General features: G+C 44.4%; 1 protein-coding gene across 1 annotated transcript in view; it reads left to right on the top strand.

Annotated features, from left to right (window-relative positions):
- The window catches only part of DOCK1 (dedicator of cytokinesis 1), a 428,835-nt gene that overhangs the window by 123,844 nt on the left and 290,609 nt on the right, over positions 1-14,382 (top strand). The window contains exons 26-27 of the mRNA XM_044916230.1: positions 3,739-3,866; positions 5,889-5,984. Of these exons, the coding sequence (XP_044772165.1) occupies positions 3,739-3,866; positions 5,889-5,984 (224 nt within the window). The remainder of the gene's footprint in view (positions 1-3,738; positions 3,867-5,888; positions 5,985-14,382) is intronic.

The raw sequence follows: 14,382 nt of genomic DNA on the forward strand, positions 1-14,382 counted from the left end.
ATTTTGGCTAGGGCACCTGGGTCCCGGTGCCTGGAGGGACATTTCTGCCATCTCTGAGTCCAGAACTGTGTTCCTCTGATTTTCTGAGACTGTTCACGGACACACTCCTCCTCCCACCCTGGACTGGCCTTCTACTTCTGTTGGGTTCCTCCTACGCTTGTTTTGTCCAGCTGACAGTCATTTGTTTTCCTTTATCGTGTTGTGGGGTCCAGGGCTTTGTGGCTCCAACTTCTCCCTCTGAGATGTCTTGGAAATCTGACTTCCCTCCAAGATGGTGGCCGTGGTAGGGATGAACCAGTGGACGGGGCGACCAACGTCTTGGCCCCCTGGTGAGGGTGGTCAAGCTGGGTGGTGTGTTTTAGACAGAGGGGAATGAAGACCATCATCCTGGAGATGTCCCGCCAGGGGCTGTGGGGATGGATGCAAGTAGAGTTGGACCCGGACAGGTTTGCCAGAAGACCTTCCCAGCCTATTGGGTTCGAGGAGGTTGGTATGTAGTCTTTACACTGGATGTGGCCTTGTGGTTCAGGTCAGCATGTCAAGACCTACTGGGGGCAGATGTCATTTGTGAGTGTTGAGATTCTGTAGGAAAGACACTAGGCTTGGGGTGCTTCTGGGATTCATGTGTCCAGTGGGGCAGCATTTGGAACTGAATCATTTCCAGGCTGCCTTTGCTGACATGGGTAATTTTCTTGGGGCATTTCCCTTGGACTGGTTTGGTCTCGGGCTGCTCTCTGACACCTCTGCATGTTCCTACCCGGACAGCAGGCCTTGGCTCTTTGGAGCACTTCCCTTGTGCGTTTACGGGGCTGTTGGCTGAGAAGGTAAGGGAATCACGTGAGGGCCCCTGACATCCGTGAACACAAACATGGAGGGTCCTTCATGGTCCCCACAGGATAGCATCTCTCCACGTGCTATGTGTCTTGCTCCCTGGCCTCCGGTGATTCCCAACATTACAGCTGGGAGGGTGGGCCTGGCCTCTGTCTTGAAGATGCATAGCATGTCAGCACCTCACGTGTTAAGTACTGACGACTCATTGTCAACAAGTGAAATCATATAATCACTGGACCAAACTCTTTCTGGAAAAATGGAGCTGCTGTTAGTCCTTTTCAGGGGATCAATCCAAATGGGATTTGAAAAAGCCTTAGCATGAGCTTCCTACATGCAGTTCCCTGGAAGTAGGTGGAACAGAAGGGTTTGTGCTATTTCTTCGTCCTTGTGGCTCCCGCCTGCACTCTTGGGCATCTATTACCGTGTGGTCCTTGGGGAAGTCTTCTAAGTGGGTCTCAGCATACTTGCAAGAACCATTTCAGTGTTGCCTGCTCCATTTTTTTTTATTAAAAAAATTCAGGAAACAGCGTAAAACATGTTTTTATGTGTCATTAACGTAAGCCCTGAAATGTACAATCCTAAAAACAAGCTAAGGCTGTCTCATGTTCCAGAGCTCTGCTGTCTTCTCTCTCGTGCTCCACACTTTAAAGGGAACAGTGGTGGCTGGGCTGGTGTCACAAGCAGAGCGAGGGTGGTAAGAAGATACTGGAGTTAAATGGGATTTCCCAACTGGAAGAGACAATTAATAATTACATTTTGTCTTTACTCCTTTGTGTTTGTTGCCTTATTGTTCTTTAATTTTCTGAACATCCTTTTCTCTGATCCTATCTAAAAGACAAATGAAAACCTGGACGTTCTTTGGTCCTTATGTCCCCCCTCTTCTCCCCCACCCCCTCTTCTGTGCATGTGCCTCTTTTTTTTTTTTAATTTTTATTTTATTATGTTATGTTAGTTACCATACAGTACATCATTAGTTTTAGATGTAGTGTTCCATGATTCATTGTTTGCGTATATCACCCAGTGCTCCCTGCAGTACGTGCCCTCTTTAATACGCATCACCAGGCTAACCCATCCCCCCACCCCCCTCTCCTCTAAAACCCTCAGTTTGTTTCTCAGAATACATAGTCTCTCATGGTTCATCTCTCCCTCCAATTTACCCCCCTTCATTTCTCCCTTCCTTCTCCTAATGTCCTCCATGTTATTCCTTATGTTCCACAAATAAGTGAAACCATATGATAATTGACTTTCTCTGCTTGACCTATTTCACTTAGCATAATCTCCTCCAGTCCCATCCATGTTGATGTAAAAGTTGGGTATTCATCCTTCTGATGGCTGAGTAATATTCCATTGTATATATGGACCGCATCTTTTTTATCCATTCGTCTATTGAAGGGCATCTCGGCTCTTTCCACAGTTTGGCTATTGCGGACATTGCTGCTATGAACATTGGGGTGCATATGGCCCTTTTTTTCCCTACATCTGTGTCTTTGGGGTAAATATCCAGTAGTGTAATTGCTGGGTCATAGGGTAGCTCTATTTTTAAATTTTTGAAGAACCTCCACACTGTTTTCTAAAGTGGCTGTATGAACTTGCATTCCCACCAACACTGTAAGAGGGTTCCCCTTTCTCCACAACCTCTCCAACATTTGTTGTTTCTTGCCTTGTCAATTTTTGCCATTCTAACTGGTGTAAGGTGGTATCTCAATGTGGTTTTGATTTGAATTTCCCTGATGGCTAATGATGATGAACATCTTTTCATGTGTTTGTAGCCATTTGTATGTCTTCTTTGGGGAAGTGTCTGTTCACGTGCCTCCTAAATGTGCCCTATGCGCCTTCCTGCCTGACTTTGTGTACAGGTTTCCCATTCTTTGGTTTCCTGCCCCATGTGAGAAATTACTGTTCCTCTTGCCAGCACATGAAGGCACTGCCCCCCTGGAGGAGGCCTCCCTGACTCTCATCTACAGGCTCAGGGCTCGTTCCCCATGGCTCCCCCCCCTTCACATGCCCGTACATTAGCGCAGGGGTCTGGTAGGCCAGAGAGAGGCTGTCGCTCCTCTCCTGTATCTGTGTTATGTCATAAGAACAAGTACCTTGTCCTGAGCATCTAATGAGGCCCAGGCCTTCGAACTTAACCATGTAGGAGTATTGTACCCCAAACCTGTGAGTAGCTAGTGCCGTGTGTCCACGTTAGAGATGAGGAATCTGAGACTCAGAGCTAACGTGAGCTGCTCAAGATGTCCCTGCTAGGAAGGGAGGAGACCTGCAACTCCGATAACCTCTTTCCAGAATCTGAGTCCTGAGCTTTCTGCAAACTGTCTCTGCCCGTGTGAGCCTACCAGAAAGTTGTCCCGGAGTGAGCAAAGATCAAGTGGGGAATTTAGTGGGTTACGACTCGGCTGAGCTCAGAAACCTTTATTTATGAGGCATATGGGAGCAGAACGAAACCATGCTTTGGTCCTCCTGGGAAAAAATAAGAGTAGCTGTAATTCAAATAATTTTTGTTGTAACTAATATTTCTTTAAAAGTTGTAAGTCAGTGAATTTATAGTTCAGCACAGGAAACTAGTCAAAGCCCCAGCTGGTGTTTGTGTTTATATCTATCTGCACACTAGGGGATGTATATGTCAATGTGTTTATATATGTTTGTGGATTGTTACTGTATATTTACAAGGAGACACACACATAGATGTGTGCATGCCTGCTTGTGTGTAAAGTATTTACAGAGGAAGATAAGTGATTTCCTCATATCCGGCCATCTGACCCCCTCCAGATGTCAGTTTCACATTTGGAAGAAAGTAAATATAACATGCTTGAAAACAATGTAACATGCTAGGAAAACAAGCTTCTAGCAAATAGAGTTGTATCTTGGTGGGTCTCCTGCTGACTGGCAGCCCCATGTCCCCTGCAGACTGCAGAGAGATCCTGCTTCCCATGATGACGGATCAGCTCAAGTACCATCTGGAGAGACAGGAAGACCTGGAGGCCTGTTGCCACCTGCTCAGCAACATCCTGGAGGTTCTGTACAGGAAGGACGTGGTGAGTAATGGCTGTGCTTACTCAGGCTGTCTTCGCGCACTCGGCAGCAGGGGTCCCCCTATAATCCCCACGAGCCCCTGCCTCACTGCACAAAGGCACATTTAACTCGTTTAAAGTTAATTTTTTTTTTTTTTAAGATTTTTATTTATTTATTTGACAGAGAGAGAGAGAGCGAGAGCAGGAACACAAGCAGGGGGAGCGGGAGAGGGAGAAGCAGGCTTCCCGGCAAGCAGGGAGCCCAGTGTGGGGCTCGATCCCAGGACCCTGGGATCATGACCCGAGCCGAAGGCAGATGCTTAACGACTGAGCCACCCAGGCGCCCTAAAGTTAATTTTTAACTTGTTTAAAGTTAACTTTTAACTTGTTTAAAGTTAATTTTTAACTTTGTTTAAAGTTAACAAAGGCACAAAGGACTCGTTTAAAAAGAAATGACCTTAATTTTAAGTGTTAGCCTCTCTGTCTCTGTTGAGTGGTACCCTTCAATGGTTCTTATTTATGTATAAAGTGAGATACTAATATTAAAATGTGTATTCTTCTAAGTTAAAAATCTTTAAGTTTTTCCCCTGACTGAATCAGGTGAATGCCTCCCCAAGACAGATTTTGATCCTTAAGGTCAGAAAATGGCTTTGATATTAAAAAGTAGAAATAAACAAATGGAGGCTAATTATCTATATTCTTTTTGTCAATTCTTATTTTAAAGTAATGCATGCACAGAGTTTTTGGGGGTTTTTTTTTTGTTTTTGTTTTTAAGTTGTTGGTGCTTCTGAGAGTTTTGAGAAGAATGGCTCTCTGCCTCCTTTCCCACCTTCCTCTCCCCACAAGTAATTTCCTTCTGTGCTTTTTTAGCTTTTTCTCTCTTTTTAAATGGTATTTCCTTTTGTATTTGTAAATTGTACGCCTAGTCCACTGACCTTTTTTCTTAATCAGAAGTTGGTGCAAGTGCATATGGAAAATCTGACCCTACGGCTTCCCATCCCCAACACTACCCTCCCCTGCCCAATACACATTTGTGTACCCGTGCACACATCCTCCTGATTCTCGGGGTGTGTCTGGAAAGGCATATAGGTCCTTGTCCATCCATCTGTGCCTCTAGCAGGAGACAGATGGGCCAGGTTTTTAAGGTCAGCAGGGCTTAATCTGTGCTCTCTCCCACATGACCTCTGGACACCTTCCCAGTCAACACATGCACTTACCTGTCCTGCCCACTTCCTTCCTGCATGGGCTCATGATCTCAGAGCCTCATTAGTGCCATTGAAGAAAGAGATCAGATGAAATCACTTCATAGCAAGGGTGTCTATAACTTCCAGGGGAGTTGCCTTTGAAAGGTTTTAGAAGCCTTGATCCAACAGCCAGCCTCCAGCGGCCCCATTCCAGGGCCTTCCCCTTTCTTAAAGGGGAGAAGGTTGGGAGTGAAGAAGCTTGTATGGCCCAGCCTCGTCGTGGAGGTGGTGCCTGCCCGAGCCTTGTATGTGAGCACCTAGGGTACATATCTAAACAACTTCCAAGTGCATGACGAAGAATCAAGAATCCCATCACACACAAAATAACAGAGCAAATTTCTACTGATGGAAAAAAATCTGTGGCACACTATGATAATTTTAGATAGTGTGCTAAAATAAATACATTGTATTCTACGTGATTGTTGGTGCAGAATAATCTGTGGTTTGCTCTCTGCCTGCTTCCCATTTACAGATGGACAAGTGTCTCTAGAAAACTAATTGGTGGGCTAATCATGGATTATAAACATTATATTGTTTAAACAGATTTGTTTTATTTTTAAGGTTTGCTTAAATTAAATTACTATGATTATATAACAAATTACCATTAATGGACTATAATTAATAAGATGCCTTGTGTTTTCTTTGTGAAGGCTTTTGCCTTTGACAAGGGCCATTCTTCATCTCGTTAAGGGTTATAATTGATTTACTTTTTACAGGGTAAATGGATTCAGTGACAACCGCCAAGGCTTGCATGCTAATGATTGTCTTAGGTGTTGGTTTTCACTGGTGTGTCTTCCTCCAGGGGCCAACTCAGAGGCATGTCCAGATAATCATGGAGAAACTTCTCCGGACAGTCAACCGAACCGTCATTTCCATGGGACGGGATTCCGAACTCATTGTAAGTGCTCAGTGACGTGTGCTTGGGTGTGTGATGGTGGCCAAGACCATCCTTCTCAGGCATGTCACTTACTCTCAGGCCCGAAAATCCACCTGGTCCTTTTCCAGCTGCCTTTTGATGGTAAGCTACTTTCACTGCATTGTAACAAGCCACTGACATGCATTTATATACAGTCCGGTTTATAGAACAGGCTGATTTTTCTATGATTCTAGAAGCAAGTGTCCAAGTTGAAGGGTCAGCAAAACAACATTTTGGAGACAGAAACATTTGATTCTAGTTTACTTGTAATTTACTTCTAGCAAAGGATATGTATTTTCTTCTAAGTCTTTATTCTCCTGGTGGTTTCTTGCTACATATTTACATTTAAGATGCCATTAATAAAATTTTATGAAGGACCTTAAAGAGTAATTGAGGTGCTCCAACCCAGCTATTTTATTGTCTACTCTGATATATTGTAGATGTTTCTCTTCTACAGATGACTGAGGTATGCAGTTGCATCTGTGATTTTTTTTCTCAAGAAAGTTTTAATAATAATTTAGACAGTTTTTCAAGTTTTGTATTATGGGACCCCCCCTCCCCCAGCCCCCCGCCAGATTTTAGCATTCTCCTTCCCAACCATTATTCTTAAGTTTGGTTTCTTAGGCAAAAGATGCACACATAGGTCCCTTTTATTTCCCCTCATTTCTAGTGCATGTTATCATTTCACTAAGTTTGGTTGATGGCATTTCAAAAAAATAATTTTTCAAATCCAGGAACAAAACATCCAGTTAAAGAGTTTTCATTGGCAACCAGACTAGATACATTGGTCTTCCTTGTGTGACCATAGTTCTTTCTGCTTATCCGGGGAGGGGACAAGTAAGGTGACATACATGACTGTCCAGGCAGCAAGCCAAGAACATAGGTAGCATTGGATCTGTTTGGTTTCTGTGGCTGGCATGAGTAAAGGATGCGGTTTTGGGTGAAGTCACAGTTGGGTAGCAGAGAAGTGGGACAATTGCTGTCTTAGTATGTTTCCATCCAGTAAAACAGCCTACTTTATGCTTCAGAGTTTCAACATGTGTTACGTTCAGATTTCCCTTTTTAAGGTATGTCTCATTTAGGTTTGGACGATCACATGTATGAATTAGGAAATAAAACATTTCCCTGTATGTTGGCTTTATTTGCAGTGGACTTTTCCATTATTCTGCAGTAGTAGATTTGTCTACCTTATCCTGTTCTTTTCTCTAATCTTAACACCTTTGTATAGGTGGGTGGAGACGGGGCCCCTTGGATTAAGATTGAGGTGACTCCAGGATCACCCCTGTGGGCTGGTGCTCCTGCCTTCCTGGGGCTGTGCCGTGGGTGTCCTTGGAACACTCTCATGTTGTGGACCTCTGAGGGGCCCTGAGGTGGGATGGGTGATGTGTGGCTTGAAGTTAAACCAAGTTCAACTGGTTGAACTGTTGGAATGGGCTGGATTACAGAGGTGGGGGTGACATGATGGTACTGTGGGCTTACAGGGAGTGAGTGATGGGCAGATGGGGGTGGTGGCCAGGGTCGGGGCTAGTGAACTGAAGAGATAGTTCTAGGGTTAGGGGCCTGACCCTAGCAGGGTGTTCACTTGGGCCATCCCCTGCTGACAAGCAGTTAAGCTGGGATGAGGAGGACAAGAAGGAGCTCATAGAAGTTTGGATGGTGCTTGGAATGTGGAGAGATTGTAAGGTGCTTTCAGTCAATGGATCTAGCGAAGGTTGAACAGAGCAGGTGGAGTGTGATGTCTTCTCTCTGACCATGTGGTTCCGGATGCCTTTGGGAAAGTTCTCATCTCGGGCATGATGCCCATAGTGGTGATCATGATAGCAGCACGTTACTGACAATTTCTGTGCCGGCCACTGTGTAACGAGTGGGAAGATTCTCATTTGATTCTCAACTTTACCGTGCTTATGTGACTGCAGAAAATGTCCTACAGAGACATAAGAAATAGTTCTAGATCTCACAGATGGCATGGAAACTGTGATTTGGCACCCTGGTTTGGTGCCAGAGCTGGTTTCCCTAGTCTTTTCTGTAAGACTGATACTGGTTTTGCTCATCTCCGTGGTGCCCAGGAGGTATCGAAGGGGACTGTGAATTGCTCCTAGGTCTTCATCCTCAGTAGGGAGACAGCTGACCAGCGAAGTAAGTAAGCACCTTTCCTTTTAGCCCCTTTCAGTCATTTCCATGGGCCACACGCTAGAATCCCCTGGAGGTAGAAGGGAGGGTCGGTTGCCCCTTTCCTGAAGGGCTTGAAGGACCCCTCAGGAGTTCCTGAGGAAGAGCCCATGCATGTTCTAAGAATGGGGGATGACAGTGAGAACCCTCGCTCAGTCTTAGCCAGCTGGGGATCTGTTCCTATTGAGCAGTCAGCAAGGGTTCAAGGCCTTGTCTGGGAACAGGGGTGCAGAGCAAACCACTCACGTCCAGGCCCATTCCCCACCATCCTGTCTTTCTCCTACAGGAGTCTTTAGAAGCAGGAAGGGGATTTAGGCCCTAAGCTGACTCTTCCCAATTCCAACATCTTTAATATCTATAAAAAGAGTCTGGAGATTCCTTTTGTGAAACCAACGAGGCCGTCATGGAAAGAATCTCAAAAGACAAAATAGATTCTGAATAAGCTGTAATTACTCAATGAGCAACAACAGCATCAAGATATTTTCATGAAGGACGATTACCTTTTAAAATGAGTTCTTTGGAAGACTCTTTAAGTCATCAAGGAACCATAAGCCCTTGTGATGTCCACAGAGTGGGAAGACGGAAATGCTGTCCTGCTCTGTGTACTTGACCTTGCTTTTTTGATTTGCTCAGATGCATTAGCTTCTTAATGTCATCTGTGAATTTAGATTAGAGGAAGATCTGGGGAGAAAAATATCCCTGACAGGGTGGACAAAAAACTCAGTCAGTGGACCTTTTAGAGTAGAGGAAGAGCAGAGAATGGTTTCCAGACCTGTCGTGGGTACGCTGTAATATTCCAGTGTATCACAGAGATTTCAGTCCCTGTGTGTTTGCTACTCATTTTTGCATAAGTGGAATGTCAATGGTGTAACTGTAAATCAGCTTAAGGTTTCTAAGTAATCACTGGAAATGGATTTAAAAATTAAAGTGATTAAAGAAGTGTTGAATAATTATGCTTCGTGTAATGATTTATTCCACAATACTGTCAACAATAATACCTGGAATGTGGCCTTGTTTCCATTGGAATGTTATTAGTTGGGAATGCTGTCATGGGCTGACAGTTTTCCCATCTATTTATGTATGGAACTGAGAAATGAGGGACTTCCCATGTCACTGGAGAATCTGTGACATACAGTGTGAGCCTTTTTAAAAAAAAAATTATTGGAGAGAGAGTGGAGGGGGAGGGGGAGGGGCAGAGGGTTAAGCAGACTCCCTGCTGAGCAGGGAGCCCAGTGTGGGACTCGATCCCAAGACCCTGGGATCATGACCTGAGCCGAAGGCAGACACTTAACCAACTGAGCCACCCAGGTGCCCTGAGCCTTTTCTTTTATCTGTGTCTGTGGTGTTTCCTAAACACTGTACAGTTGATTGTGTATTGTTTGTTGTAGTTCATTTTATACCTTTCAGCATTCTGTGTGAAATGAGCTATTGGAATTCATCTCATGCATAGGATAAAAATGTGCCATAATCCTAAGTATCGTACTTTTTTAACAAATAAAATTGCATCTGGCAAGTACAGAATCGTAGATCTTGTAGATGCCTGAAAGAGGCCCTGACCCAGAAGCCTTGGGGTCACCTTGCTGTAGAATTGAGATGCCATTTTATCTTTATTCCATTGGGGTCTGATACTGTAGGATAATTGAGTGATATGCTTAGTTTTATTTTTTATTTTTTTTAAAGATTTTATTTGTTTATTCATGAGAGACAGAGGCAGAGGCAGAGGGAGAAGCAGGCTCCCCGCGGAGCAGGGAGCCCGATGCGGGACTCGATCCCAGGACCCTGGAATCATGACCTGAGCCAAAGGCAGATGCTTAACCGACTGAGCCACCCAGGCATCCCATGCTTAGTTTTATATTGTCCAATTTCAGATTTTATTTTTCTCTTCCTTTTTGGAAGTTTCTGAGGCCCTCAGTGTCAGGCAGTGTTCCTCGTCGTGGTATATGGGTCTAAGCCGTGCTGGGTTAGGTGCTGTTGTTTGTGGACCGGCGCCCTGACCAGCCTTTTGCTGGGTGACTGGTACCCACCCCCCACCTTGCACCTCCCCCCATTCACGTGTGTCTTTGCTGGAATACAGCACTGTACACACCGCTGGGTTGAGAGAAGACCAGAGGAGTCATCCACAGGGCTGTTGCCTCCCCCTGTGATATTAGGTGCTTTTGCTTCTTGCCGGTGATCAGATTTACACACTGTTCATGGGTCCTTTAAAAATGTAATCGAGTGAGAAGAAGGACCTTTAAAGACTTTTCTATGGCCTGGATACCCACCAGAAGACTGGCAATTGCTAATTCACTTAAATGAAACTGTGGGCCTTTTCTAAGGAAAGAGTCCCTTGCAAAATGCACCCGGAGGCCTTAGGAATGGGGAAAATGGTGCCTGGATCGTCTCTGTGCTCTTGTGACCAGCACACCTCCTGAGTCACTACACTCCCTGGTGGAAGTTATTCTGTCTCCTGCTCTGAGCACCAACTGGGGGTGACACGGACGGGCCCGGGTTGTGTTTCATCGTGAGATCGGCATCGCTGGTCAGGGAGATGCGGTTAGTGAGAACCCAGTGCTTTCTTTGAGCCTCGGTAATGTATAAGGATCTGGCCTGTTTCTGCACTTGGAAAAGAGTGTCCTAGAACTGGCCTCCCAGTGAAGAGAGCCCTTTTACCAAGACTCCTGACCCAGTATTTTCACCAAGGTGTGTTTCGTCCCTATGCATGAACATTCATTTTTTGCGATGTTTGTTCTAAAGGAGTTAAGGTATGAATGTCGTTCTTAAAAAATTCTGTTCTTCATCTTCATTTGCAAAAGAAAGTAATACGTTATAAAAGTTCCAAGTGGATGGTACCTCTCTCTTCTATACGAGTGTCATAAAAAGTGTCTCTCATGGTATGTTTGCCAATAAATCTACCTTGAAGACTTGTGGCTTTCAGAAAAGCGTAGCCTGACGTGCGTGCGCGTGGGAGCTGTGATGGCTTTATGTATATTCATTTTTATTTGGTATCGGTACAGCAATTCTTCCTGGCTTTCTCACATTTCTAGTGTTTTCTTGAGGTTGGTCCCTGACTGTGGATTTACCGCAGAGGTAAATCCACATTTCTAGTGTTTTCTCGAGGTTGGTCCCTGACTGTGGATTTACCGCAGAGGAAGGAACACCATGTCACTGCCTGGGTAAAATATTCTATGCAGTCCTTGCATATTCATACTGAACCACAAAGGTATCTTCAGCTAATTATCAAGCTACTTAAAAGGCAGTATGCTGCTCTCACGTGACCTTCTCATCTGCCAAAATGTATGCTGCACATGATCGCATGATTAGTTAACACCAAGCCACAACATGGAACGCTCTCTCTGAGTCCTATAGCTCTTCCAGTAAATAAATTGGTCACACACTTATCTCAGACCAAATGTGCCAGTGATAGAGCTTTTCTAGATGAAAGGAGATGTGTCAGTATGGAAAGCGGCTGCTGAAATCTTTAGGTGACCCTGCACCAACAAAACTGCCTCGCTTAGTAATCAAGTCAGATTTTACTCGCTGATAAAAGTGCTCCGGAAGGGTCAGTCCTCTGGTGGTGGGCTTCGTAAAGGAACCGTGCTCTTCCAGGCGGCGTGGAATGGACACGCTCACGACCTGGTTGGCTCTTCTCCGAAAGGCACAAAGCAGGCACTCTGATTTGATGGTGCGTCATCTGAGTTGTAATCCATGATTGTGTTCCTCACCCTGCCCACATCCTATGCCCTTTGTGAATTAGGAAGGTTTTTCCACACCTCGATTTCCTCCCCATTTACACTCTGCTGGGGTTGGGGGAGGGCCTGAGATCCAAGGAGCAGATGCAGAGGCCCTGGGACCCCTCCTTGGAGGCCAGTCACAAACCAGTCACTAGGAAAGTACCCACGAGGGAATGCCCTTTGCTGTATCTGCTTTATCGATGCAGCACCTGTAGGTGGCTCAGAGTGAGCAGGGACTGGGACCTGGAGGATTTTTCCCCAGATGCCCCAGGCTGGCGCACTGGGTCTTCCTCCACACCCTGCACACGGGTTACACCCATCTCTTCTTTTCCCTGGTGAGCGTGTGAGGGCAGCAGAGCCTCTGTCTCAGCTTCAGTGGTCCCACCATCCTGGCAGGTGGACTCTGTTAGTGCAGACAGCAGGGAAGGGGGTGGGGACCTCTCTGCTCCCAGGCTTCCAGGCGGACCTCTCCCTTGGGAGAGGGCACGAGTATTGGGTTGGTCTCTGCTGGAGGGACAGGGTGCTCAGCCCAGCTGGGGTGTCGATCTTTCACTCACCCTCCCTTCCTCCCCCAAAGAAGAAGAAAAGAAGGAGGTGGCCAATCCCCTGGGGCTGGGATCTGCTTGGTGGATGATGTAGAGAAAAGCTGTCTCCATGGGGCCATTACAGGATTTGGCTTGGAAACACTGATGAGTTCACTTGTCTCCTTGAGGTTCTTTAAAAATTACACGAGTTAGCTAGATCCTGCTGTGAGCTTGTATTGTGCTTAGTGCCCTGTTCTCCTGGTGGCTGAAGCCCCTGCCAGCGTCTGGGGTCTCGTAAGTACGTCTGAGCTGCATTTCAGCGCTGCCCCCTCCAGCCAGGCCAGATGAGCCGGTGGCCACCTGACCATCATTTCCTCTCCTGAAGACTGGAGGAAGTTCTTTTTAGCCCCAGTATCCTTCCTTTATTATTACTTTCTTCGATTACTTGTATTTCCTCAAATTATCGAGACCATGAAATAAGTTTAAGAGCCACACAAAATATTACCTTTGATTTTTTATTTAAAAATTAATAAAGAACTTAGTGACAAGTATAATAATTTATTCTCTATACGTAATGCCATGTGTACATATACATATGAGGGAACACTGTACTTTTTACCTTGGTTTTGTATCAAAGTTTTTACTTAAATCTTTCTAAGAGAAGAATCGGCATCTGTTCGTGACACATTGCAATTAAATTATGAAATGATTTTGGAAAATATTTTTTTTCTATTCTGAAGATACTTTTAGTTTTAAATAGGAATTAGTTTATCTTCAGTTTCCTTTTTGACTCTGAAAAAAAAAATTTGTTTTTTTTTTTTGGGGGGGGTCTAGACTGCTTTCAAACAATGATGTCATTCTGTTTACTAGGATGCCCTCTTGTTGAGACAGATTTATAGCACTAATTAGAAAGCTGCTAACACCCTTATTTCAATTCACCAGGATAGTCGGGATTCTTAAAACACAAGGGGATATAACTTGTTGCAAACATTTTTATAACTTTAGTTAAAAACAGTATAAAATACATGAAACACATTTTTTTTTTTTTTGAATTTTTGTCTACATGAAACAATTGCACTTCCTTCATGGTACAGGATTAACATGTCTGTCCTTTTCCTTGCACAAAAATATTTCTCAATTCTGCTTACTGATAAGGATTTCTATCCTCACGTAGTGCTTCCACAAAAGATGTGTGTTTTTCTTTTAATTAAAGCCTACATCTGCAGTATAGCATGAGTAGTCCCTAAAGAATGCTTACAGGATACACTCTTCATTTTTATCAATTCCAGGTCTGATGTCTGATCACTAGGTCCTTGTAGAATTGAAACACTTAGAACTAAAATAGATTTGCTGTTGAGTGAGGAGGAAAACGCACGGCAAAAAATAGCTCTGATGTGAAAAATGCGGGTAGAGATCCTTTTACCAAGGGTAGCCACTTCGCTTTTGGCATCGAATCAGTGAGGTGTCCATGTCAGCACGAGATTAGATGTGAAACTTTTGGACAGAAACTTGAAGACTAGGTTTTCTTGTATGTTGACAAACTATTCAAAATTTAAGTTGTACAAAAACAGGCAAAATAAGATTCTCTACTTCCTATCGTGAAAAGCAGAAAATTGACAGACTGAGTCATTTGTAGACGAGGGGCTTTTGATTTCTATAAAAAGATACTTGGAAAGGTGCAAAAGAATGAGTGGAAAAATAAAGGAACTAAGATTTATATTGCAATGTGTAATCAAAAGAGAACTCTCAGTGTCACTGTTTATTTAAAAAATACCTAAAAACATTTGATTCACAGCTTTCCCCTAGGTATGTCATTGAGTACAACTGACTAATAGGTTAGATGTAGGTGACATTAAGTTTGTTTGTTGGTAGCAGCTAAACTAAACACGCGGTTTCTCTTTGAGATGGTCCGGTCTTCCACGGTGGTTACAGAGCAGAATGAATTGTATGAAACGTCTGGCTGCGCTTTTGGTG

Source organism: Neomonachus schauinslandi, chromosome 6 (assembly GCF_002201575.2).
Source record: "Neomonachus schauinslandi chromosome 6, ASM220157v2, whole genome shotgun sequence".
NCBI classification, from domain to species: Eukaryota; Metazoa; Chordata; class Mammalia; order Carnivora; family Phocidae; genus Neomonachus; species Neomonachus schauinslandi.